A 26,378-nucleotide genomic window follows, 5' to 3' on the forward strand; every position below is an offset into this window, starting at 1 on the left:
GGAGAGAGATTGGGGGGGAGGGGGGAGAGATTGGGGGGGAGGGGGGAGAGAGATTGGGGGGGAGGGGGGAGAGAGATTGGGGGGGAGGGGGGAGAGAGATTGGGGGGGGAGGGGGGAGAGAGATTGGGGGGGGAGGGGGGGAGAGAGATTGGGGGGGAGGGGGGGAGAGAGATTGGGGGGGAGGGGGGAGAGAGATTGGGTGGGAGGGGGGAGAGAGATTGGGTGGGAGGGGGGAGAGAGATTGGGGGGGAGGGGGGGGGGGAAAGAGAGATTGGGGGGGGAGGGGGGGGGAAAGAGAGATTGGGGGTGAGGGGGGGAGAGAGATTTGGGGGGGGAGAGAGATTGGGGGGAGGGGGGGGGAGAGATTGGGGGGAGCGGGATAGAGATTGGGGGGGAGGGGGGAAGAGAGATTGGGGGAGAGGGATTGGGGGGGAGGGGGGGGGAGAGAGATTGGTGGGGGGGGAGGGGGGAGAGAGATTGGGGGAGAGAGGGGAGAGAGATTGGGGGAGAGGGGGGAGAGAGAGAGCGAGACTGGGGGGGGGGGGGGGAAGAGAGTGAGCGAGACTGGGGGGGGAAGAGAGTGAGCGATACTGGGGGGGGGGAGAAAGAGAGTGAGCGAGACTGGGGGGGGGGGGGAGAAGAGTGTGAGCGAGACTGGGGGGGGGGGAAGAGTGTGAGCGAGACTGGGGGGGGGGGGGAGAAGAGAGTGAGCGAGACTGGGGGGGGGGGGGGAGACGAGAGTGAGCGAGACTGGGGGGGAAATGAGAGTGAGCGAGACTGGGGGGGGGGAAGAGAATGAGCTAGACTGGGGGGGGGGGAATGAGAGTGAGCGAGACTGTGGGGGGGGGGGTGAAGAGAGATTGGGGGGGGGGGGGAAGAGAGATTGGGGGAGAGAGATTGGGGAGGGGGGAGAGAGATTGGGGGAGAGGGGGGAGAGAGATTGGGGGAGAGGGGGGAGAGAGATTGGGGGAGAGCGGGGAGGTGGAGAGACAGATTGGGGGGGGGAGGCGGAGAGACAGATTGGGGGGGGGGGGAGGCGGAGAGACAGATTAGGGGGGGGAGGGGGAGAGACAGATTAGGGGGGGGGGAAAGAGACAGATTGGGGGGGGAAGAGACCGATTGGGGGGAGGGGGGAGAGACAGATTGGGGGGGGAGGGGGGAGAGACAGATTGGGGGGGAGGGGGGAGAGACAGATTGGGGGGGAGGGGGGAGAGGCAGATTGGGGGGGGGAGGGGGGGAGAGACAGATTGGGGGGGGAGGGGGGGGAGACAGATTGGGGGGGAGGGGGGAGAGACAGATTGGGGGGGGAGGGGGGAGAGACAGATTGGGGGGGGGGGGGGAGAGACAGATTGGGGGGGAGGGGGGAGAGACAGATTGGGGGGGGAGGGGGGAGAGACAGATTGGGGGGGGAGGGGGGAGAGACAGATTGGGGGGGGAGGGGGGAGAGACAGATTGGGGGGGGAGGGGGGAGAGACAGATTGGGGGGGGAGGGGGGAGAGACAGATTGGGGGGGGAGGGGGGAGAGACAGATTGGGGGGGGAGGGGGGAGAGACAGATTGGGGGGGGAGGGGGGAGAGACAGATTGGGGGGGGAGGGGGGAGAGACAGATTGGGGGGGAGGGGGGAGAGACAGATTGGGGGGGGGAGGGGGGAGAGACAGATTGGGGGGGGGGGAGGGGGAAGAGACAGATTGGGGGGGAGGGGGGGGAAGAGACAGATTGGGGGGGAGGGGGGGAAGAGACAGATTGGGGGGGGAGGGGGGAAGAGACAGATTGGGGGGGGGGAGGGACAGATTGGGGGGGGAGGGGGGAGAGACAGATTGGGGAGGGAGGGGGAAGAGACAGATTGGGGGGGGAGGGGGGAGAGACAGATTGGGGGGAAGGGGGAGAGGCAGATTGGGGGGAGGGGGGAGAGACAGATTGGGGGGAGGGGGGAGAGACAGATTGGGGGGAGGGGGGAGAGACAGATTGGGGGGAGGGGGGAGAGACAGATTGGGGGGAGGGGGGAGAGACAGATTGGGGGGAGGGGGAGAGACAGATTGGGGGGAGGGGGGAGAGACAGATTGGGGGGAGGGGGGAGAGACAGATTGGGGGGAGGGGGGAGAGACAGATTGGGGGGAGGGGGGAGAGACAGATTGGGGGGAGGGGGGAGAGACAGATTGGGGGGAGGGGGGAGAGACAGATTGGGGGGAGGGGGGAGAGACAGATTGGGGGGAGGGGGGAGAGACAGATTGGGGGGAGGGGGGAGAGACAGATTGGGGGGAGGGGGGAGAGACAGATTGGGGGGAGGGGGGAGAGACAGATTGGGGGGGGAGGGGGGAGGGGGAGAGACAGATTGGGGGGGGAGGGGGGAGGGGGAGAGACAGATTGGGGGGGGGAGGGAGAGAGACAGATTTGGGGGGGGGAGGGAGAGAGACAGATTGGGGGGGGAGGGGGAGAGACAGATTGGGGGAGGGGGGAGAGATTGTCGGGGGGGGGGAAAGAGATTCGGGGTGGGGGGAGGGAAGAGAGATATTGCGGGGGGGAGAAAGAGAGATTAGGGGGACAGAGAGAGAGATATTGGGGTGGGATCCGAGGGGAGAGAAGGAACTCAGGAAAGACGGATCACCTTCTTCCAACCCCCGACAAGGGACAAAAGAACATAAGAATTAGAAACAGGAGTAGGCCATCTAGCCCCTCGAGCCTGCTCCGCCATCCAACAAGATCATGGCTGATCTGGGCGTGGACTTAGCTCCACTTACCCGCCCGCTCCCCATAACCCTCAATTCCCTTATTGGTTAAAAATCTATTTATCTGTGAATTTTGGTAGACTATAACGAATGCATCTGCTATAACTCCCGCCATCTCTTTTAATACCCTGGGATGCATTTCATCAGGACCAGGGGACTTGTCTACCTTGAGTCCCATTAGCCTGTCGAGCACTACCCTCCTAGTGATAGTGATTATCTCAAGGCCTTCCCTTCCCACATTCCCGTGACCAGCAATTTTTGGCATGGTTTTTGTGTATTCCACTGTGAAGACCGAAGCAAAATAATTGTTTAAGGTCTCAGCCATTTCCACATTTCCAATTATTAAATTCCCCCTTCTCATCTTCTAAGGGACCAACATGTATTTTAGTCACTCTTTTCCGTTTTATATATCGGTAAAAGCTTTTACTATTTGTTTTTATGTTTTGCGCAAGTTTACCTTCGTAATCTATCTTTCCTTTCTTTATTGCTTTCTTAGTCATTCTTTGCTGTTGTTTAAAATTTTCCCAATCTTTCTAGTTTCTCACTAACCTTGGCCACCTTATACTCATTGGTTTTTAATTTGATACTCTCCTTTATTTCTTTGGTTATCCATGGCTGGTTATCCCTTCTTTTACCGCCCTTCTTTTTCACTGGAATATATTTTTGTTGAGCACTATGAAAGAGCTCCTTATGTGTCCTCCACTGTTCCTCAATTGTGCCACCGTTTAGTCTGTGTTCCCAGTCTACTTTAGCCAACTCTGCCCTCATCCCACTGTAGTCCCCTTTGTTTAAGCATAGTACGCTCGTTTGAAACACTACTTCCTCACCCTCAATCTGTATTATAAATTCAACCATATTGTGATCACTCATTCCGAGAGGATCCTTTATTAGGAGATCATTGATTATTCCTGTCTCGTTACACAGGACCAGATCGAAGATAGCTTGCTCCCTTGTAGGTTCTGTAACATACTGTTCTAAGAAACAATCCCGCATGCATTCTATGAATTCCTCCTCAAGGCTACCCCGTGCGATTTGATCAATCGATATGTAGGTTAAAATCCCCCATGATTACTGCCATTCCTTTTTTCACATGCCTCCATTATTCCCTTGATTATTGTCCGCCCCACCGTGAAGTTATTATTTGGGGGCCTATAAACTACGCCCACCAGTGACTTTTTCCTCTTACTATCTTTAATCTCCACCCACAATGATTCAACATTTTGTTCATTAGAGCCAATATCATCTCTCACAACTGCCCTGATATCATCCTTTATTAACAGAGCTACCCCACCTCCTTTCCCTTCTTGTCTATCTTTCCGAATTGTCAGATACCCATGTATGTTTAATTCCCAGTCTTGGCCACCCTGCAACCACGTTTCTGTAACGGCCACCAAATCATACCCATTTGTAATGATTTGTGCCGTCAACTCATTTACTTTATTTCAAATGCTACATGCATTTAGGTAGAGTGTTTTAATACTAGTTTTTAAACCATGATTTTTAGTTTTGACCCCTCCTGCAGCCCCTTTATATTCATACATATTGTCCCTTCCTATCACCTTGTGGTTTACACTTACCCCAGTGCTGCTCTGCTCTGTTGCCTCCTGCCTTTTGCATTCTTTCTTGGGGTCCTGTTCATCTGAGCTCTCACCCACACTAACCAGCTCAGAGCCCTCTCCTGGGTTCCGAATACTCCTCGCATTGAGGCACCAAGCTTTCATGCTTGCCTTTTTATGACACTTTGACCCTTTAGAATTTTGCTGTACAGTGGCCCTTTTTGTTTTTTGCCTTGGGTTTCTCTGCCCTCCACTTTTACTCATCTCCTTTCTGTCTTTTGCTTCTGTCTCCATTTTGTTTCCCTCTGTCTCCCTGCATTGGTTCCCATCCCCCTGCCATATTAGTTCAACTCCTCCCCAACAGCACTAGCAAACACTTCCCCTAGGACATTGGTTCCGGTCCTGCCCAGGTGCAGACCGTCCACACCGTTGAAGTGGATGAAATCCATAAGTATTCATACCCAATAAACTTGTTCACAATCCGTACACAATGCCTCATCTATGGTGGGGTGGGGTGGGGTGGAGGGGGCGGGCGGAAGAGAGGCTAGGTCATGCACTTGCGCTGGTGTAAGGAGGGATTGTGGCTGGGGAAAACATGCACTTGGAATGGAGTAAAGCCATTCGGCTGGGGGAGGGATGCACTCGTGCTGGGGTGCGGCACTTCGGCTGGGGGAAGGCGTGCACTTGGACTGGGGTAAGGCACTTTGGCTGGCCCTTGCTGTCTTCTGGGGAACTCTCTCCTCTGTCGCTTCAGGAAGTATAAGTGGATCGAGTTACAATTTGCAAAGTGAGCGAGATCTTGGGGTGGCCGGTTCCAGTTACACATTCCAGTGAAACTTCAGGGTGTGGCTTATCCTTCAAGGGGACCAATCATAGAACAAAGGGTGGAGCATGGCGGCCATTTTCACAGTACAAATAAGCGCATCCATTTCAAATATTATACCTGGCAGCACTCCATAAACTAATAATGGAAATAAAAGTTTCACCCTTGCACGTCATAAATCATATTGAACAATAATGAAGGTTAAATTTTCCCCCCAAAAAAAAGGATGAACACAGGAGGCGCGAGTTTGGCAGGAAAAGAATGGATGCAGTTTACTGGAGCCGTTTAATTTGCATCTATAGTTGCCCCCCATGTCAAAATAAGTTTCCACCTGACCTGCTCCTTGAAGACCTTTAGCAGAAAGCATCTTTCTCTCGTTCTTTCGTCCTCGCAAATTAATACATGTCCTTTCAAAATTAACTGAGTTGCACATGGGGTGCTATACTAAGTGCTTAATAAGATTGCTCCATTAACCAGGGAACCAGAAGTAATGTTCAGTATGTTTAGAAGTCATGACATACACTGACTGGAGCTATTAAAGAATATTAACTTTATGCTGTCATTTTATTCACGATCACCCCAGCTCCAAATGTTGAACAAGGCAATAAAATAATCAAATTGCCTACAGAATAAAATAAAGTACAAATAAACAAGTGCATCATCACTTAATCATTACTTAAGTTAAGTGGTGGCTAAGTACATGTGCACAGTCAACTACCAATATTTTATTGAAAAATATATTAAATGCTTGCTTGTTAAATAATCTACATAAATCAACCAACTTTCTGGTGCCAAATATGTGACTTACTTTATCCATGTAGGGTATCTTCAAAACAAATTCCGTCAAGCGAGTTCTGAACATTAAACATACACTTGCACAATTCCTTTAATGTAGCCAAGTGTTCCAAAGCACTTGACAAGAGCAGTGGATAAAAAAATGGAGAGAAGATATCTGATGAGGAATTGAGTGAAACATTAGGGGAGGAAAGTTTTAAGAAACAAGTTGTGAAGAGGCTTTGAAAGGTCAGGAGAGATGTAATAAGACTGAAATGGGTTTAGGAAAAGAATTCCAGAGAGGTGTATAATGTAGACTGTGGAGGGGGAACTAATGAGGCACACACCTTCAAAGAGCTGCAATTTAGACGGCAGGGAGAGGCAATTCGGAACAAAGCCATGGAGGATTTAAAAATCAATGTGCTGAGAGACCTTCCAGGACCTGCTGGGATTGGAGGAATAAGCAAGTAGGACACGTTTAGATATTTTAGGCTCATTTCTGGTGAAGCTTCCCATTTAGAAAAATCATTTACTGCTAGTTACCTGTTTGTGGTGGTGCCCAGAAGGTAAATGAATACAAGTTAATTTTTTAATATGCAAGATGGTAACGGAGGTGGAAGACTTCAGAAACTCATCCAGCATTGCTACCTAGTGGCTCGAGCCTACAACTTCACTGTGACAAATGACATAGCAAAACTGAATGGGAAATGTTGAAATAGCGATGGTAAAAGTTGAGAGCAAAGCGTGACCAAAGATCGTGGCAACCAGAAGAGGGGATCTCAGAAACATATAAAATTCTGACGGGATTGGACAGGTTAGAGGCAGGAAGAATGTTCCCGTTGCTGGGGAGTTCCAGAACCAGGGCACACAGTCCAAGGATAAGGGGTAAGCCATTTAGGACTGAGATGAGGAGAAATTTCTTCACTCAGAGAGTGGTTAACCTGTGGAATTCTCTACCACAGAAAGTTGTTGAGGCCAGTTTGTTAGATATATTCAAAAGGGAGTGAGATATGGCCCTTACGGCCAAAGGGATCAAGGGGTATGGAGAGAAAGCAGGAAAGGGGCACTGAAGTTGAATGATCAGCCATGATCTTATTGAATGGGGGTGCAGGCTCGAAGAGCTGAATGGCCTGCTCCTGCACCTAATTTCTATGTTTCTATGTAACGCTATGGACAGGTTGCGTGTGTTTCATGTAAAATTTTAGTAACGTATGTAAATGTATTATTAAATATGACAGGAGAAAACAACATTCACCACATAAATAAGTTTCAATTAAGTGTTTCGTCTCCAACCACTTACTTTCTAGTGCTGGATCATGTCCGAAGATTTGCAGTTGCTGAACTGGATGCTGATGTTGCGGTTGGTGATGGTGGTGGTGGTGCTGTTGTTGTTGCAGCTGCTGCAGGTGATGCTGCTGCTGTTGTTGCTGTTGTTGGAGGTGCTGCTGTTGCAACCGCTGCAGGTGTTGCTGCTGCAACTGTTGCTGCAAGTGATGGTGCTGTTGGAGGTGCTGCTGTTGCTGCTGGGAAAACGTATGTTGCTGCTGCTGCTGCTGTTGCTGCTGGAATGGATGCTGGTGAAGTTGCGGGTGATGCTGCTGCTGTTGCTGCTGCTGTTGCTGCAGCTGCAATTGCATTAGATGCTGCTGCTGGAGCTGCAGAAGCTGGTGCTGTTGCGACTGCTGCTGCAAGAGCTGCTGCGCCTCGGGAGTCAGCTGCTTAACCTGCGTGAAAAGAACGGCGCTGGGATGCCGGAGTTCTGGTCCCTGCTGATTCTGATTGGCTGCTTCCAGATTTTTGGTCGGGGCGGAAAGGGACTGCAAGATCTGCAACAAACAAAAAACAGAGTTGGAGGAACAAAGTGCAGTGCTCGCCAAATGAAGGCGCCAAAAAGAAAATAAGGGCCTGAAACCTAGTCTAAAAATTTCACATTTTTAAACTTGAAATTAAACAAAATCCCACAACATGAGTTGCCATAAGAAACAGATCCAGGGCCGAGACTTGTGGGATAACCACCTAAGTGGCATGCAACCACAGGTAGATTATTTTTTTTTAATTAACTACATTGAAAAAAATAGGGTAGATGTTTACAGTCCTGAGTCTGGGGCTATTGGTTTGTCTGGACAGTGACTACATCGTGTTATAAAATTTTAGTAACACATGTAGATGTATTATTAAATATGTAGGGAGAAAACAACATTCACCATATAATAAGAGTGCGTATACTGCTAACGGAGCCCTGCTGATTTGCTGCCTATTTATTTTAGGAGGGATTGGTGCAACATGGACGGGTCGCACCTCAACAGGGCCGAGAGGTTATCTAGTGCTGTGGGGGAGGGTTTAAACTAATTTGGTAGGGAAAGGGGTATCAGGATGAAGTATTATAGAGGAGATAGAAGATGCACAGAGTACTGGGAAAGACAAACAGCATTAGAAGATTGTTTAGAAATAGGATGGAACGATGGGGGGGGGGGGGGGATGGGGAATGCGATCAAACTAAGATGGGCTTGGAGTGCATGTGCAGGGAGCGTGGTAAATAAGAGCTGAAGGAAGGGGGGGAGGAGACAGGAAGGGGGGGAGGAGACAGGAAGGGGGGGGGGAGGAGACAGGAAGGGGGGGGGGAGGAGACAGGAAGGGGGGGGGGAGGAGACAGGAAGGGGGGGGGAAGGAGACAGGAAGGGGGGGGGGAGGAGACAGGAAGGGGGGGGGGAGGAGACAGGAAGGGGGGGGGGGAGGAGACAGGAAGGGGGGGGGGAGGAGACAGGAAGGGGGGGGGGAGGAGACAGGAAGGGGGGGGGAGGAGACAGGAAGGGGGGGGGGGAGGAGACAGGAAGGGGGGGGGAGGAGACAGGAAGGGGGGGGGAGGAGACAGGAAGGGGGGGGGAGACAGGAAGGGGGGGGAGACAGGAAGGGGGGGAGACAGGAAGGGGGGGAGACAGGAAGGGGGGGGAGACAGGAAGGGGGGGAGACAGGAAGGGGGGGGAGACAGGAAGGGGGGGGAGACAGGAAGGGGGGGGAGACAGGAAGGGGGGGAGACAGGAAGGGGGGGGGAAGACAGGAAGGGGGGGAGACAGGAAGGGGGGGGAGACAGGAAGGGGGGGGAGACAGGAAGGGGGGGGAGACAGGAAGGGGGGGGAGACAGGAAGGGGGGGGAGACAGGAAGGGGGGGGAGACAGGAAGGGGGGGGAGACAGGAAGGGGGGGGGAAGACAGGAAGGGGGGGGGGAAGACAGGAAGGGGGGGGAAGACAGGAAGGGGGGGGAAGACAGGAAGGGGGGGGAAGACAGGAAGGGGGGGGAAGACAGGAAGGGGGGGGAAGACAGGAAGGGGGGGGAAGACAGGAAGGGGGGGAAGACAGGAAGGGGGGGGAAGACAGGAAGGGGGGGGGAAGACAGGAAGGGGGGGGGGAAGACAGGAAGGGGGGGGAAGACAGGAAGGGGGGGAAGACAGGAAGGGGGGGAAGACAGGAAGGGGGGGGAAGACAGGAAGGGGGGGGGAAGACAGGAAGGGGGGGGGAAGACAGGAAGGGGGGGGGAAGACAGGAAGGGGGGGGGAAGACAGGAAGGGGGGGGAAGACAGGAAGGGGGGGAAGACAGGAAGGGGGGGGGAAGACAGGAAGGGGGGGAAGACAGGAAGGGGGGGGGAAGACAGGAAGGGGGGGGAAGACAGGAAGGGGGGGGGAAGACAGGAAGGGGGGGGAAGACAGGAAGGGGGGGGGAAGACAGGAAGGGGGGGGGAAGACAGGAAGGGGGGGGGAAGACAGGAAGGGGGGGGGGAAGACAGGAAGGGGGGGGGAAGACAGGAAGGGGGGGGGAAGACAGGAAGGGGGGGGAAGACAGGAAGGGGGGGGAAGACAGGAAGGGGGGGGAAGACAGGAAGGGGGGGGGAAGACAGGAAGGGGGGGGGAAGACAGGAAGGGGGGGGGGAAGACAGGAAGGGGGGGGGGAAGACAGGAAGGGGGGGGGGAAGACAGGAAGGGGGGGGGGAAGACAGGAAGGGGGGGGGGAAGACAGGAAGGGGGGGGGGAAGACAGGAAGGGGGGGGAAGACAGGAAGGGGGGGGGGAAGACAGGAAGGGGGGGGAAGACAGGAAGGGGGGGGGAAGACAGGAAGGGGGGGGGGAAGACAGGAAGGGGGGGGAAGACAGGAAGGGGGGGGGAAGACAGGAAGGGGGGGGGAAGACAGGAAGGGGGGGGGGAAGACAGGAAGGGGGGGGGAAGACAGGAAGGGGGGGAAGACAGGAAGGGGGGGAAGACAGGAAGGGGGGGGAAGACAGGAAGGGGGGGGAAGACAGGAAGGGGGGGAAGACAGGAAGGGGGGGGAGACAGGAAGGGGGGGGAGACAGGAAGGGGGGGAGACAGGAAGGGGGGGAGACAGGAAGGGGGGGAGACAGGAAGGGGGGGGAAGACAGGAAGGGGGGGAAGACAGGAAGGGGGGGAAGACAGGAAGGCACCTTTTATTTTTTTGGCTTTTTTTTAAAAAACCACTCAGTTTTTAACGTGGGAATTACCATCTCCCTTCATGTATTTCAAAACTCTATCCAACCCATCTAAATAACCGGTTTCAAAGTTTCTGATGTTTTGGAAGAAGCAACACTTCGGATATAGGGAGCAGTGGCCAAATCTCTAGACGATACTCAAATAGGAAGCGTAGTAAATAATTCTGAGGATCAAAGAAGCCGTGAAAGGATATTGCTAACATGGCGAATGAGAAAAGTTGCAGATGGAATTCAATGTTAGTAAATGCGAGGTGCTACAATTGGGTGTCAAAATAGTAGTACTAATTATACAGTGAATGGGGGAAAGCAGGGCGATGTGGGAAGAGCATAGGGATTTGGGGGTTTAGGTTCATCAGATATTAAAAGCAGCACCTCAAGTGGATAACCGCATAAAAAAGGTTTCATGGCAAGAGGTATAGAATACAAAAAATTTGGGTTCCACACTATATGAAAAATGTTTAGGCAATAGAGTAGGTACAGTACAGATTCACTTGGATGATGCCGATTATGAGGAAATACAAATACAATGAAAGATGTACAAAATTGGGGCTGTTTCATTAGAACAGGGGAGATCATAGGGTGATGTTTAAAATTATGAAGGGATGGGACAAAGTTAATAGAAGCAGACTGTTTCCAGTAATTGAAGTAAAGGACATGGCCAATACAAGATAGTCACCAAGAAATCAAACGGAGTTCAGAAGAAAATTCTTTACCCAGAGAGTGGTGAGAATGTGGAACTCACTACCACAGGGAGTGGTTGAAGCGAATAGTATAGGGGAGGCTAAACATGCATATGAGGGAGAAGGGAATAGAGGGGTATGCAGAGAGCTTTAGATGAGGAAAGACTGGAGGAGGTTCGAGTGGAGCATAAACGCCAGCATGGACTGGTTGGGCCGAATCGCCCGTTTCTGTGCCGTATATCCGTTGTAATTATATACAAGACTAAATATGAGGATTTAGGACAGAGAGCAGCAGCAACTTCTTTTTCTAACTAGAGGTTGTTAAGCTGTGGAATGCATTACTGGGGTTAATGATTGAAAAAGGGACGACGGCAACATTGAAGAATAGGTTTGATAGATGATTCAAGGAAATGTGGCGTAAAGGGTTATAAAATAGATACATGGGATTAGGACCTTGATGTGGAGGATAAACACCAAAACAAAAATCACAAATGCTTAGGGAATTTCAATAATCTTGGTGTTGGTGGACCAGGAGCCAATGTAGGTTAGCGAGCACAGGAGTGATGGGTGAACGAGACTTGGTGAGAGTTAGTACACGGGCAGCAGAGTTTTGGATCACTTCAAGTTTATGCAGGGTGGAAGATGCGAGGCTGGCCAGGGAAGCATTGGAATAGTCAAGTCGAGAGGTAACAAAGGAATGGGTGAGGGTTTCAGCAACAGATGAGCTGAGGCAGAGTTGGGCGATGTTAGAGGTGAAGCAGGCAGTCTTGGTGATGGAGCGGATATGTGGTCAAAAGCTCATTTCAGGGTCAAATACGACACCAAGGTTGTGAACAGTCTGGTTCCGCCTCAGACAGTGGCCAGGGAGAGGGAACAGAGTTTGTGGCGGGGAGCAAACAACGGCTCAGTCTTCCCAATATTTATTTGTAAGAAAATTCTGCTCATCGAGTCAGTTGAAAAGGTACATGTTGGACCTCTCTGGTCCAGCACCTTTGGGATCTGACCGGTGCCAGACCAGAGAATTTTCCGATCTACGGGAGGTCAACTGCTGACAACGACCCAGACGCGTTCTACGCATGCGTTGCGCAGAAGCTTACTGCGCAGCATTTAGTCGTCCCGAACCACTCCGTTTTTTTTAATCCTCAGGCCCCGCTTCAGCGCCTCAGTCGGCCGCCTGCCCTTCCCTTCACTTTCCTTGCCCGGCCACCTCATTGAACACCAACATCTCTCAAAACCACATACATACACATTAAAAAACGAGAGTGGAGGATAAAGACAAGAAGAGACGCCGACCCTTACCCACAATCCGACTCCATGTGCCAGTCCGTGTGCAAGCTGCGAGTCGAGTCTGACTGGTGGAAGCGGCAGCCTCCTCGCACCGAGACACACACACACACACACACAATAACCCCCGAGACTGGAGGAAGGGGAAATGTCAGCTCAGCCGGGCGCTGCAACTACAGCCTTCAAAGCATGCGTGCCCGTCACCAATCAGGCAAAGAGAGGCTGCCTTAGCAGCGAGGAGCAAGTGTTAAACCACAGCACCAGCCAGTGTGTAAAACCTCCAGCTGGCCAGGGCAAGGCTGTCAAGATTTGTCATCCAAAATGCATCACACGTACATTTAACACATGGAGCCACAATTTTGTTTTTCAATGGACGCCACCCACGCCGGGACTGATGCCGTTCCAGGGATGTTTCCGGACTAAAGAGTCTCGGACTGGAGAGGTACAACCTGTACTTGCGCTATTAATTACCAGACTTAACTTTCTGTGGTAAGTTTAATGGGCAATTAATGTGCAAATCCAGAAAGTTCTTAAAAATAACGGAGATGCTGTTTGTGCGAAGCAAATGGCAGGGCGGCATAAATCGACTAGCACGTTCTGGAGATTCGCAACTCCCGACGTATCTCTTAATCCCCTGAACTTGCTGGATGATTTGCACATTAATAACGCTGTGCGCCGTTAACATGCTGCTATTTTTCCAGCATGATCCAGCCTATTATTACCTAAGGACCTATTTACTTCAATCAGAAAGAGTGTTCATTTAAACCATGTAATTCAGATTAGCAAGGTTCTGTGCTGGGGCCCCAGCTGTTTACACTGTACATTAATGATTTAGACAAGGGGATTAAATGTAGTATCTCCAAATTTGCGGATGACAGTAAGTTGGGTGGCAGTGTGAGCTGCGAGGAGGATGCTATGAGGCTGCAGTGACTTGGATAGATTAGGTGAGTGGGCAAATGCATGGCAGATGAAGTATAATGTGGATAAATGTGAGGTTATCCACTTTGGTGGTAAAAACAGAGAGACAGACTATTATCTGAATGGTGACAGATTAGGAAAAGGGGAGGTGCAACGAGACCTGGGGGTCATGGTACATCAGTCATTGAAGGTTGGCATGCAGGTACAGCAGGCGGTTAAGAAAACAAATGGCATGTTGGCCTTCATAGCGAGGGGATTGGAGTACAGGGGCAGGGAGGTGTTACTACAGTTGTACAGAGCCTTGGTGAGGCCACACCTGGAGTATTGTGTACAGTTTTGGTCTCCTAACTTGAGAAAGGACATTCTTGTTATTGAGGGAGTGCAGCGAAGGTTCACCAGACTGATTCCCGGGATGGCGGGGCTGACATATCAAGAAAGACTGGATCAATTGGGCTTGTATTCACTGGAGTTCAGAAGAATGAGAGGGGATCTCATAGAAACGTTTAAAATTCTGATGGGTTTAGACAGGTTAGATGCAGGAAGAATGTTCCCAATGTTGGGGAAGTCCAGAACCAGGGGTCACAGTCTAAGGATAAGGGGTAAGCCATTTAGGACCGAGATGAGGAGAAACTTCTTCACCCAGAGTGTGGTGAACCTGTGGAATTCTCTTGCCACAGGAATTTGTTGAGGCCAATTTACTAAATATATTCAAAAAGGAGTTACATGTAATCCTTACTACTAGGGGGATCAAAGGTATGCGAGAAAGCAGGAATGGGGTACTGAAGTTGCATGTTCAGCCATGAACTCATTGAATGGCGGTGCAGGCTCAAAGGGCCGAATGGCCTACTCCTGCACCTATTTTCGATGTTTCTGTTAATCACTCTCTGACAATGACAAAGGGATAAATACAGATGAAAGGCCAATCAGCCCATTCAACTACTCCTTCCAGAGAAATCTCGTTTCCCCTCCACCCCCACAATCACAGCACCCAGCAGCCTCCTGAACAATTTCAGAAGATTTCGTCTCCACTGGACCCTTCCAGCACTAATCACAGATGCGCTTATTGGCACTAGCAAAATGCTGATTGGCTCTCCATGATCACATGACCTGATTGCTGATTAGTCACCTTGGAGGATAAGACACACCCAGCAGTTTCTCTGGCATATTTAATTAGAATCAGCCAGCCCAAGTTCTCAGTGACTTTGCAAAGTGTAATTCGATACATTCTAACAGGGTAGAGGTCCACCATCCAGCCCAAGAGCATGACGCCCTCAGCCCGTTCCTGACCCCTCCACCAGCCCAAGTCCATGCCCCCACCTGCCAGGACATGTTCATGCCCACACCCCTCCACAGCCTAAGTTCCTGACCTGAACCACACCTCCCCCCAGCCCATTGATGGGGGATTGTGTGGGGGTCACGGATTGTTAACAGGTTTATTGGGTATAAAGTGAATAGTAACAGTGTCGTGAATTCTGGATTTCATCCGCTCCAACGATGTCCCTCGACACACATGCACCGAGCTTTGTGAGAAAACCGGTGCGGGTGTAAAGGGGGTGGGTTGGAAGAACATGATCAATCTTCAGAGTTCCCTCTCTCCCCTCCGATCCCCTCTTCTGCATCCTCTCTCTCTTCCCCACCCCCCAATCACTCTCTCTCTCTCTCCCCTCCCCCACACTCCCTCACTCGCCCTCTCCCCTCCCTCACTCGCCCTCTCCCCTCCCTCACTCGCCCTCTCCCCTCCCTCACTCGCCCTCTCCCCTCCCTCACTCGCCCTCTCCCCTCCCTCACTCGCCCTCTCCCCTCCCTCACTCGCCCTCTCCCCTCCCTCACTCGCCCTCTCCCCTCCCTCACTCGCCCTCTCCCCTCCCTCACTCGCCCTCTCCCCTCCCTCACTCGCCCTCTCCCCTCCCTCACTCGCCCTCTCCCCTCCCTCACTCGCCCTCTCCCCTCCCTCACTCGCCCTCTCCCCTCCCTCACTCGCCCTCTCCCCTCCCTCACTCGCCCTCTCCCCTCCCTCACTCGCCCTCTCCCCTCCCTCACTCGCCCTCTCCCCTCCCTCACTCGCCCTCTCCCCTCCCTCACTCGCCCTCTCCCCTCCCTCACTCGCCCTCTCCCCTCCCTCACTCGCCCTCTCCCCTCCCTCACTCGCCCTCTCCCCTCCCTCACTCGCCCTCTCCCCTCCCTCACTCGCCCTCTCCCCTCCCTCACTCGCCCTCTCCCCTCCCTCACTCGCCCTCTCCCCGCCCTCACTCGCCCTCTCCCCGCCCTCACTCGCCCTCTCCCCGCCCTCACTCGCCCTCTCCCCGCCCTCACTCGCCCTCTCCCCGCCCTCACTCGCCCTCTCCCCGCCCTCACTCGCCCTCTCCCCGCCCTCACTCGCCCTCTCCCCGCCCTCACTCGCCCTCTCCCCGCCCTCACTCGCCCTCTCCCCGCCCTCACTCGCCCTCTCCCCGCCCTCACTCGCCCTCTCCCCGCCCTCACTCGCCCTCTCCCCGCCCTCACTCGCCCTCTCCCCGCCCTCACTCGCCCTCTCCCCGCCCTCCCCCTCCCTCACTCGCCCTCTCCCCTCCCTCACTCGCCCTCTCCCCTCCCTCACTCGCCTCTCCCCTCCCCCACTCCCTCTCTCGCCCTCTCCCCTCCCCGTCACTCTCTCGCCCTCTCCCCTCCCCAGTCACTCTCTCGCCCTCTCCCCTCCCCAGTCACTCTCTCGCCCTCTCCCCTCCCCAGTCACTCTCTCGCCCTCTCCCCTCCCCAGTCACTCTCTCGCCCTCTCCCCTCCCCAGTCACTCTCTCGCCCTCTCCCCTCCCCAGTCACTCTCTCGCCCTCTCCCCTCCCCAGTCACTCTCTCGCCCTCTCCCCTCCCCAGTCACTCTCTCGCCCTCTCCCCTCCCCAGTCACTCTCTCGCCCTCTCCCCTCCCCAGTCACTCTCTCGCCCTCTCCCCTCCCCAGTCACTCTCTCGCCCTCTCCCCTCCCCAGTCACTCTCTCGCCCTCTCCCCTCCCCAGTCACTCTCTCGCCCTCTCCCCTCCCCAGTCACTCTCTCGCCCTCTCCCCTCCCCAGTCACTCTCTCGCCCTCTCCCCTCCCCAGTCACTCTCTCGCCCTCTCCCCTCCCCAGTCACTCTCTCGCCCTCTCCCCTCCCCAGTCACTCTCTCGCCCTCTCCCCTCCCCAGTCACTCTCTCGCCCTCTCCCCTCCCCAGTCACTCTCTCGCCCTCTCCCCTCCCCAGTCACTCTCTCGCCCTCTCCCCTCCCCAGTCACTCTCTCGCCCTCTCCCCTCCCCAGTCACTCTCTCGCCCTCTCCCCTCCCCAGTCACTCTCTCGCCCTCTCCCCTCCCCAGTCACTCTCTCGCCCTCTCCCCTCCCCAGTCACTCTCTCGCCCTCTCCCCTCCCCAGTCACTCTCTCGCCCTCTCCCCTCCCCAGTCACTCTCTCGCCCTCTCCCCTCCCCAGTCACTCTCTCGCCCTCTCCCCTCCCCAGTCACTCTCTCGCCCTCTCCCCTCCCCAGTCACTCTCTCGCCCTCTCCCCTCCCCAGTCACTCTCTCGCCCTCTCCCCTCCCCAGTCACTCTCTCGCCCTCTCCCCTCCCCAGTCACTCTCTCGCCCTCTCCCCTCCCCAGTCACTCTCTCGCCCTCTCCCCTCCCCAGTCACTCTCTCGCCCTCTCCCCTCCCCAGTCACTCTCTCGCCCTCTCCCCTCCCCAGTCACTCTCTCGCCCTCTCCCCTCCCCAGTCACTCTCTCGCCCTCTCCCCTCCCCAGTCACTCTCTCGCCCTCTCCCCTCCCCAGTCACTCTCTCGCCCTCTCCCCTCCCCAGTCACTCTCTCGCCCTCTCCCCTCCCCAGTCACTCTCTCGCCCTCTCCCCTCCCCAGTCACTCTCTCGCCCTCTCCCCTCCCCAGTCACTCTCTCGCCCTCTCCCCTCCCCAGTCACTCTCTCGCCCTCTCCCCTCCCCAGTCACTCTCTCGCCCTCTCCCCTCCCCAGTCACTCTCTCGCCCTCTCCCCTCCCCAGTCACTCTCTCGCCCTCTCCCCTCCCCAGTCACTCTCTCGCCCTCTCCCCTCCCCAGTCACTCTCTCGCCCTCTCCCCTCCCCAGTCACTCTCTCGCCCTCTCCCCTCCCCAGTCACTCTCTCGCCCTCTCCCCTCCCCAGTCACTCTCTCGCCCTCTCCCCTCCCCAGTCACTCTCTCGCCCTCTCCCCTCCCCAGTCACTCTCTCGCCCTCTCCCCTCCCCAGTCACTCTCTCGCCCTCTCCCCTCCCCAGTCACTCTCTCGCCCTCTCCCCTCCCCAGTCACTCTCTCGCCCTCTCCCCTCCCCAGTCACTCTCTCGCCCTCTCCCCTCCCCAGTCACTCTCTCGCCCTCTCCCCTCCCCAGTCACTCTCTCGCCCTCTCCCCTCCCCAGTCACTCTCTCGCCCTCTCCCCTCCCCAGTCACTCTCTCGCCCTCTCCCCTCCCCAGTCACTCTCTCGCCCTCTCCCCTCCCCAGTTACTCTCTCGCCCTCTCCTCCCCAGTCACTCTCTCTCTCCCTCTCCTCCCCAGTCACTCTCTCCTCTCCTCCCCAGTCACTCTCTCTCTCCTCTCCAGTCACTCTCTCCTCTCCTCCCCAGTCACTCTCTCCTCTCCTGTCACTCTCTCTCTCCTCTCCTCCCCAGTCACTCTCTCTCTCCTCTCCAGTCACTCTCTCTCTCCTCTCCTCCCCAGTCACTCTTTCTCTCCTCTCCTCCCCAGTCACTCTCTCTCTCCTCCCCAGTCACTCTCTCCTCTCCTGTCACTCTCTCTCTCCTCTCCTCCCCAGTCACTCTCTCTCTCCTCTCCAGTCACTCTCTCTCTCCTCTCCTCCCCAGTCACTCTTTCTCTCCTCTCCTCCCCAGTCACTCTCTCTCTCTCTCTCCTCCCCCAGTCACTCTCTCTCTCTCTCTCTCTCTCTCTCTCCTCCCCCAGTCAGTCACTCTCTCTCTCTCCTCCCCCAAGTCTCTGGAAAATTCTGCATTCTCACTCTCCTCTGCTTAAGTTTTTTTTACTAACTTCCCCTTTAATTTTCTCTGGTATTATCTTAAATGAGTGTTCCTTCTCGCACTATCCCACCAACCAGTGGAAATAACCAACCACTATTTACTGCATCATAACCTTGCATAATCTCAAGAGAAAGGGTTAACGCATCAGGTCGGTGAAGTTTCATCAGAACCAAGTTCTTTTAGGTTATTACTTGAAAAAAAGAGGAATAGCAAAGGTTATGGGGGGTGAGGAGAGTGGGGTTAGACTCGATGGCTCGTGTGGTGGGAAACTTCAAAGGAGACGTGATGGGTTGGACTGTCCCACTTCTGTGCTGTAGCAGTCTATTATTTCACTTTCTACCTGCCCTGCAATTCTGGCTTTAAGAATTAGTGCTCCAGATTAACCTCTTTTGTTCCATTTTAGCAACTCCCACAATTTGAAGCAAACGCAATGAATCACTTACTTGTGCGACATTTGACGGTCTGGAAATCTGCTGAATATCAGCATTATTGGTTATGTTCCGCAGTGTCCTGACCGCAGGGCTCCAGGCAGCGACCATCTCTGGCCTCTCGGGGCCCTGCGCCCCTTGCCCCGGGGTCAGCAAGCTGCTCCTCACCTCGGGAGTGGAGACGGCGCCGGGGACGGGCGGGACGTTGGCGCACAGGTTGATCAGAGCAGAGTCTTTCCCGTGGGCGAGCCGGCGCTTCGCAGCGGCCGTCGGCGGGATCTCCGCCGGAGTCCAGTTCAAGTTCCTTTCTTGCTTCTCGGGGGAAGAGTCCGAGGAGTCGTCGAACATTATTTCGCCCGTCGTTTTCTCCGACTTGCTCTCCCTCTTCGGCGAGAACCCCGGCACGCTCAGCGGCGAGCCCCCCCGCGACGACACGGGACTGCTCTTGGCCGAGCACTTGTCATCCATGCTGTCGTCCAGCTCGGCTTCGTCTTCATTTTCAGCCAGCTCTTCCTCGTCCTCCTCCTCCTCCTCCTCCTCTGGAATAATAAGGCGGGGATGATACGTGGACTCATCTATTCGCGATTTTTCTGCGACACTGTCCTCCACCCAGTCTGGCGTCACTATTTTAATGGCGGTTCGCTTCAGAGCGCAATTATATTTTTCCTGTCGGAGCAGAGCAGAAAGATAAAATCCATGAGAAAAGAAATGAGATTTGAAGAAAATTTAATCGCTTATCAGTGCTTCCTTTGATTTTTTAACTCTTGGGTCTCCCTTCTCAATATTAACATCTGGAGATGCTGAGTCCAATACGGACTTTTCTGGGGAATATTAAAAATCTTTTGGTTTCTACTTTGTTGAAGTGGATCAAGTCTGCAGGATTAAAATTTCAATAAAAATACTGTGTGACATTATTGTAACAACATTTGCAATAATTGCACATAGAGAGACACTGCAAATGATGGGATGACGTCAGTATCTGCAATAAGACGACAGGTTAATGTTTCTGATGCAGACCCATCAGGGGAACTGGTTAAATTCCTTATGACCAATGCCATTAAACTATAAACTTATTAAAATGAAACTAAAATATGTTGCTGCGGTACATAAAACAATAAACATTTACACAGAATTTACAGCACAGAATCATGCCATTCAGCCCAACTGGTCTATACCTGTGTTTATGCTCCACACACACCTCCTCCCACATTACTTCATCTACCGTATTCCTTCTATTCCTTTCTCCCTCATGTACTTATCTAGCTTGCCCTTAAATGCATCTATGCAATTCGCCTCAACTACTCCATGTGAGTTCCATATCCTGAAATCCTGATTGGATTTATTAATTAGTGAACCCGAGTTCTCGATTTCCCTACAAGTGGAAACATCTTCTTTAGGTCTACCTCATCAGACTTCATAATTTTAAAGACCTCAACTAACGCACCTTTCGGCCTTCTCAGAGAAAAGCGCACTAGTTTGTTCACTTTTTTAAAAAAAGTTATTTTAGAATGTTTTTGAACTTCACTGATCAGGTTTAAATAGGTTGCTTCACACTCATTCTGTACAAGTGCAACAAGTAGCAATCATTAAAGTTTGGATAAATTCTTAGGTTAACACTTATGTAGTTGGGCAATTAAACAGTTTCAAGCAGATCCATTTAAGAAAGAAACTATGGGCTGGATTTTCGGTCTTCTGCTGCCCCTGTTAGCAGCACGGGCGGGGGGGGGGCGGGGGGGGGGGGTCGGCCAGCTCCAGCGCTCCGCCAGGACATTTGGTGCTGGTTTTGAAGTGAGCGCGGAGCATTACCTCCCAGTTGAGCCAAGCCGGTGTGCAATGCCCCTGGTTGTGACACCAGCTCGATATTTGCTTCACGTCATGTAGCGGGCCCTAGTGGGAACACCTGTTGAAGCCTGTTCCAAACTGTAGCGGCCGCAATGAGGTAAGTAATCTTGACCTGAGGCAAGAGAGATTGTTTTTCTGTGCAATTTATGTAGCGTGAGTAATGTATTGGGAATATTGGCCAACTCTTTAGCTCAGTATTTTCAGTTGCTCAGCCAGCCTAGCGCTCTAAGACTTGTGCAACGCCTCCCTTAGTTCGACCCATATGGCCTCATTTGATGATCCCTCGAACATATCATCCCTCCTCACCGCTGTAATAGTTTCTTTAATCAGTATCACAACCCCCTACCCTTTTTAACCCCCTCTCTATCTTGTCTAAAAATCCTGTAGCCAGGAATATTAATCTGCCAAACCTGCTCCTCTTTCAGCCATGTTTCTGTAATGTCTATAATGTCATACTCCCAAGTGTCTACCTGTGCTCTTAGCTCATCCGCCATATTCGCTATACTCCTTGCATTAAAGTATATACCATTCAGCACAGGAAGACCTCCTTGCTTATTACATACTAAGCCCCGTTTCCTCTGTCTTACAGATTCACTTTCTAGATTCTTGCTATCTAATTTCTGCTTTACTTCCTTCCCTTTTGAATTCGTTCTCAGGTTCCCAACCCCCTGCCAAGCTAGTTTAAACTCTCCCCAACAGCACTAGCAAAACTCCCTGCGAGGATATTGGTCCTGCGCTGTTGAGGTGCAACCCGTCCGGTTTGCGCAGGTCCCATCTCCTCCAGAAACAGTTCCAATGCCTCAAGAAGTTAAAGCCCTCCCTCCGACACCAGCTTTCCAGCCATCCTCTCTATCCTTCTATTCTTGTACTCATTAGCACGTGGCACCGGTAGTAACCCGGAAATTACTATCGTTGAGGTCCTACCCTTCAATTTTCTTCCTAGCTCCCTGAATTCTTCCTGTAGGACTCATCCCTCATTTTATCTATGTCATTGATCCCGATGTGGACCACGATCTCTCGCTGTTTACTCTTCCACCCCTCCCCGCCCCGCAGGATGCCCTGCGTCCGTTCTGTGACATCCTCGACCCTGGCACCAGGGAGGCACAAAACCATTCGGGAGTCACGACTACGGCCGCAGAAACGCCTGCCTGTTCCCCTAACTATAGAATCCCCTATCACTAGGGCTCTTTTGTTCTTCGTCCCTCCCCCATGTAGCTGAGCCACCCGTGGTGCCTTGGAATTGCCTCTGCAAAAGATGGATGTAAAAGATCCTGTAGCACTATTTCAAAGAAAAGCAGGGGAGTTATCCCTGGTGTCCTGGCCAATATTTATCTCTTAATCAACGCCACTTAAAAAGAGAGTATCAGGTCATTATCATATTGCAGTTTTTGGGAGCTTGCTGTGCGCAAATTGATTACGGTGTCTTACATTACAACAATGACAAAACTTCAAATTGGCTGTAAAACACTTTGGGGGCTCCTGAAGTTGCGAAAGACACTATATAAATGCAAGTCTTTCTTTCTTGTATTCATAGGAACATACAAATATACTGGATCAAATAAGGTCATTGTGGTCCATCTAGCCACAATTCCAGAAATCCTATATTATATTCTCTGCCCAACTGCTTTATCAAAATCTATCCAGTTCCCTCTTGAATATGATGTTATCCACCTCCAGTGTCTACCTTTATGGCCTTAACCCACATTTTCACACTTACACCCCATCAACTTTCAACTGCTACCACAGGCTAGTAGAAATTAAAAGTGCGGAGTGAATATTTTTGCTTGTAATGGTTTGTGTCATGTATTTAACTGTCATTGTAATCCATGTATAAACTGACCTAAGTTGTACACTGAACATTGACCACTAGGTGGTGAACTTGTGGGAAACACTCATAACCTGGACTTTCAGGTATAAAAGGGGAAGCTCCACCCACCTTCATCACATGAGTGCTGCGAAATAAAGGACTGGTCACAGAGTGACCTTCTCTCAAGTATGCATTTATACTGTATAGTAAGGACATATCATTGGCGACGAGAAACTGGGATTTAAACCACACGAGCATGGCCACTAGCAGCACAGATGAGAGGTACTGTGTTGGTGATGATTTGGACTACTTTATTGAGAGACTACAGCAAAGTTTTGTCACTAAGGAATGGTTGGGACAGGATTCAGCCGACAAACGCAGTGCTCATCTCCTGACGGTTTGTGGGTCCAGGACGTACTCCCTGAAGGACTTTCTAGCGCAGAGAAGCCGGCGGACAACACTTTCGAAGAGCTCAGTAAGTTGATCGGGGAACATTTTAAATCGCCGAACAGCATGCACATGGCGAGACACCGGTTTTACACGCACTGGCGGCGAGAAGGGCAAAGCGTTCCAGACTTCGTGGCAGACCTCCGGCGACTGCCGAGCCTATGTAAGTTTCCAGATGCATGCAGAGCGGAGATGCTGCGAGACTTTTTTTATTGAGGGCATCGGGCACGCTGGGGTTTTCAGGAAACTGATCGAGACCAAAGACTTGACCCTGGAAACAGCGGCTTTGATGGCCCAGACATTTATCTCAGTGGAAGAGACCAGAATGATGTTTGACAAAAATCTTGGTTTAAATACAGCAAATGGACAAGGAGTCAACATTGTTAACGCGGCACACAGTGGCAATCGGACATGCCCGAGCATGCAGTCGAATCCAAAGGGGGAATTCAACAGAGACAATGGCTAGCTGAACGGCGATTCACGCCATCGCAAGGGACAATGCGGCCAGTAATGGGGCCATCAACACCTATCAGAGACGACTGACTGGTAATGGACCTATTGTTTCTAACAACGGCTCATGTTGGAGGTGTGGAGGCAAACACACAGCCAGAGCTTGCAGGTATCAGCAATACACGTACAGAAATTGCAACGCAGCGTATGTGCAGGAAGCCTGCGGCCAGGTTGATGTACGAGGAGGACGGGGACGATGTAAGCCCTACGGGGCCAAATGGACACTGGGGGAAATCGGTGGAAGCTGAAGTTCAGCGAGTTCATGTGGAGCACATATACAGTTCATATACCAGGACGCCATCGATAATGATGAAAATGCTCCTCAATGGCATCCCAGTATCAATGGAGCTAGACACAGGGGCCAGCCAGTCCCTGATGAGTATCAAACAGTTCGACAAGTTGTGGGCATCCAAGGCCAGGAGGCCGAAATTATTGCCAACTGATGCAGCTACGGACATACACAAAGGAGATCATTCCAGTGCTAGGCAGTGCCACAGTAGTCGTGACCCACAAAGATTTGGAGAACAGGTTGCCACTCTGGATTGTTCCGGTGGATGGTCCCGCACTGCTGGGGAGGAGTTGGCTGGTTGTCATGAACTGGAAATGGGGTGATGACAATGCAATTTCTTCTGTGGAGCGAATATCAATGCTCACAGGTCTTGGACAAATTTGACTCACTATTTCAGCCCGGCATTGGCACTTTCATGGGGACCAAGGTAGTGATTCACATAAACCCGGACGCCAGGCCAGTACACCAAAGGCCAGAGCGGTGCCGTACGTGATGCGGGAAAAGATAGAAGGCGAATTGGACCACCTGTTGAGGGAAGGAATCATCTTGCCAGTCGAATGGGCGAGCTCGATTGTGCCGGTGTTCAAGGCGGATGGGTCGGTCAGGATATGTGGTGATTACAAGGCCACCATCAATTGGGTGTCACTCCAAGTGCCCGCTACCGAGAGCAGAGGACCTCTTCGCGACACTATCTGGTGGCAAACTTTTTTCAAAATTGGACCTCACCTCAGCTTACATGACCCAGGAGCTGGCGAGTGAGTCAAAGAAGCTGACCACCATCATGACACACAAGGGGTTGTTTGAACACCACAGGTGTCCGTTTGGGATTCGCTCGGCCGCCGTGATCTTTCAACACAATATGGAAAGCCTCCTCAAGTCGATTCCAGGGACAGTAATTTTTCAAGACGACATCCTCATCATGGGTTGTGATACTGAAGAACACCTCCGCAACCTGGAGGTGGTGCTACGCAGACTAAACCGGGTAGGTCTGCAACTGAAAAAGGTGAAGTGCGTCTTCCTAGCTCCAGAGGTAGAATTCCTGGGGATGAGGGTAGCAGATGGGATTAGACGTACTGCGTCCAAAACAGAAGCGATCCAGAGAGCACCCAGACCCCGTAACACGACGGAGCTGTGTTCGTTCATCGGGCTCCTGAACTATTTTGGTAACTTTCTTCCCAAATTGAGCACGCTGTTAGAGCCGCTACACGTGCTCCTACGCAAAGGTCGCGAATGGGTCTGGAGGGACAGCCAGGAAAGGGCTTTTGATAGAGCATGAAATTTGTTATGCTCCAACAATCTGCTAACGCTATATGACCCATGTAAGAAACTTGTTTTAACGTGCAACGCATCATCCTATGGGGTCGGGTGTGTGTTGCAGCATGTTAATGCCAAGGTTCAGTTACAACCGGTAGCTTATGCCTCCAGAAGTCTGTCCCAGGCAGAACGGGGCTATGGGATGGTAGAAAAGGAAGCGCTTGCATGTGTATATGCTGTAAAAAAAAAAAAATTTAAAAATGCACTAGTACCTGTTCGGCAGGAAATTTGAGCTGGAGACAGATCACACACCCCCAACGTCCCTTTTGGCCGACAACAAGACCATAAATGCAAATGCATCGGCCCGCATACAGAGGTGGGCACTCAAGTTAGCCACTTATGACTATACAATTCGGCACAGACCGGGCACTGAAAACTGCGCCGGTGCACTCAGCAGGCCCCCACTAGCCACCACCGAGGGGGCAACCGAGCATGCTGCTCAGATGGTCATGGCTGTGGAAGCTTTCGAAAGCGAAGGCTCACCCGTGACAGCCCGTCAGATCAAAGTCTGGACAAATAGAGACCCGCTACTGTATTTAGTCAAGAAATGTGTCCTTAATGGGGACTGGGCAGCCACATACGGGGCATGTCCTGAGGAATTCAAACCATTTCACAGGCGCAAGGATGAACTCACGATTCAGGTCGATTGCCTACTATGGGGAAACCGAGTAGTCATGCCCTAGATGGGCAGAGAGATGTTCATCAGAGAACTCCACAATGAGCACCCGGGCATTGTCATGATGAAGGCAATTGCCAGGTCACACATTTGGTGGCCAGGGATAGATGCAGACCTGGAACTTTGTGTTCACAGATGCAACACACGCGCCCAGCTGGGCAATGCGCCCAGGGAAGCCCCCCTTAGCCCCTGGTCCTGGCCCGCAAAACCATGATCACGCATCCATGTGGAATACGCAGGTCCTTTCATGGGAAAAATGTTTGGTTGTAGTAGACGCCTACTCCAAATGGATCGAGTGTGACATTCTCAATTTAAGCACATCTTCTGCCACGGTAGAAAGTCTACGGGCAATGTTCGCCGCCTATGGTCTACCTGACATCTTGGTCAGTGACAATGGCCCGTGCTTTACAAGCATCGAATTCCAGGACTTCATGGCAGGAAATTATATCAACCATGTCAGAACGGCACCGTTCAAGCCGGCCTCAAACGGCCAGGCGGAACGAGCAGTGCAGATAATCAAACAGGGGATGCTCAGAATCCAAGGGGGTTCCCTACAAAACCGCTCATCATGCCTCCTGTTGGCCAATAGGTCCCGACCACACTCGCTCACAGGGGTCCCACCCGCAGAGCTGCTAATGAAAAAGACGCTCAAAACCAGGTTATCCCTTATACACCCCACCATGAAAGAAATTGTTGAGAGTAGGTGCCAGTCACAATGTGACTGCCACGACAGGAATGTGAGGGCGCGATGTATTGATGTCAATGACCCTGTCTTTGTTCTCAACT

General features: G+C 52.6%; 1 protein-coding gene across 1 annotated transcript in view; it reads right to left on the reverse strand.

Annotated features, from left to right (window-relative positions):
* Positions 1–7,180: 7,180 nt before the first annotated feature.
* The window catches only part of LOC139242840 (PAX-interacting protein 1-like), a gene marked incomplete at both ends in the record, with an annotated part of 53,894 nt that continues 34,696 nt past the window's right edge, over positions 7,181–26,378 (reverse strand). Inside the window, 2 exons of the mRNA XM_070870524.1 lie at positions 7,181–7,706; positions 18,723–19,373. Of these exons, the coding sequence (XP_070726625.1) occupies positions 7,181–7,706; positions 18,723–19,373 (1,177 nt within the window). The remainder of the gene's footprint in view (positions 7,707–18,722; positions 19,374–26,378) is intronic.

This window comes from Pristiophorus japonicus, unplaced genomic scaffold (genome assembly GCF_044704955.1).
Source record: "Pristiophorus japonicus isolate sPriJap1 unplaced genomic scaffold, sPriJap1.hap1 HAP1_SCAFFOLD_1493, whole genome shotgun sequence".
In the NCBI taxonomy this organism is placed as follows: domain Eukaryota; kingdom Metazoa; phylum Chordata; class Chondrichthyes; family Pristiophoridae; genus Pristiophorus; species Pristiophorus japonicus.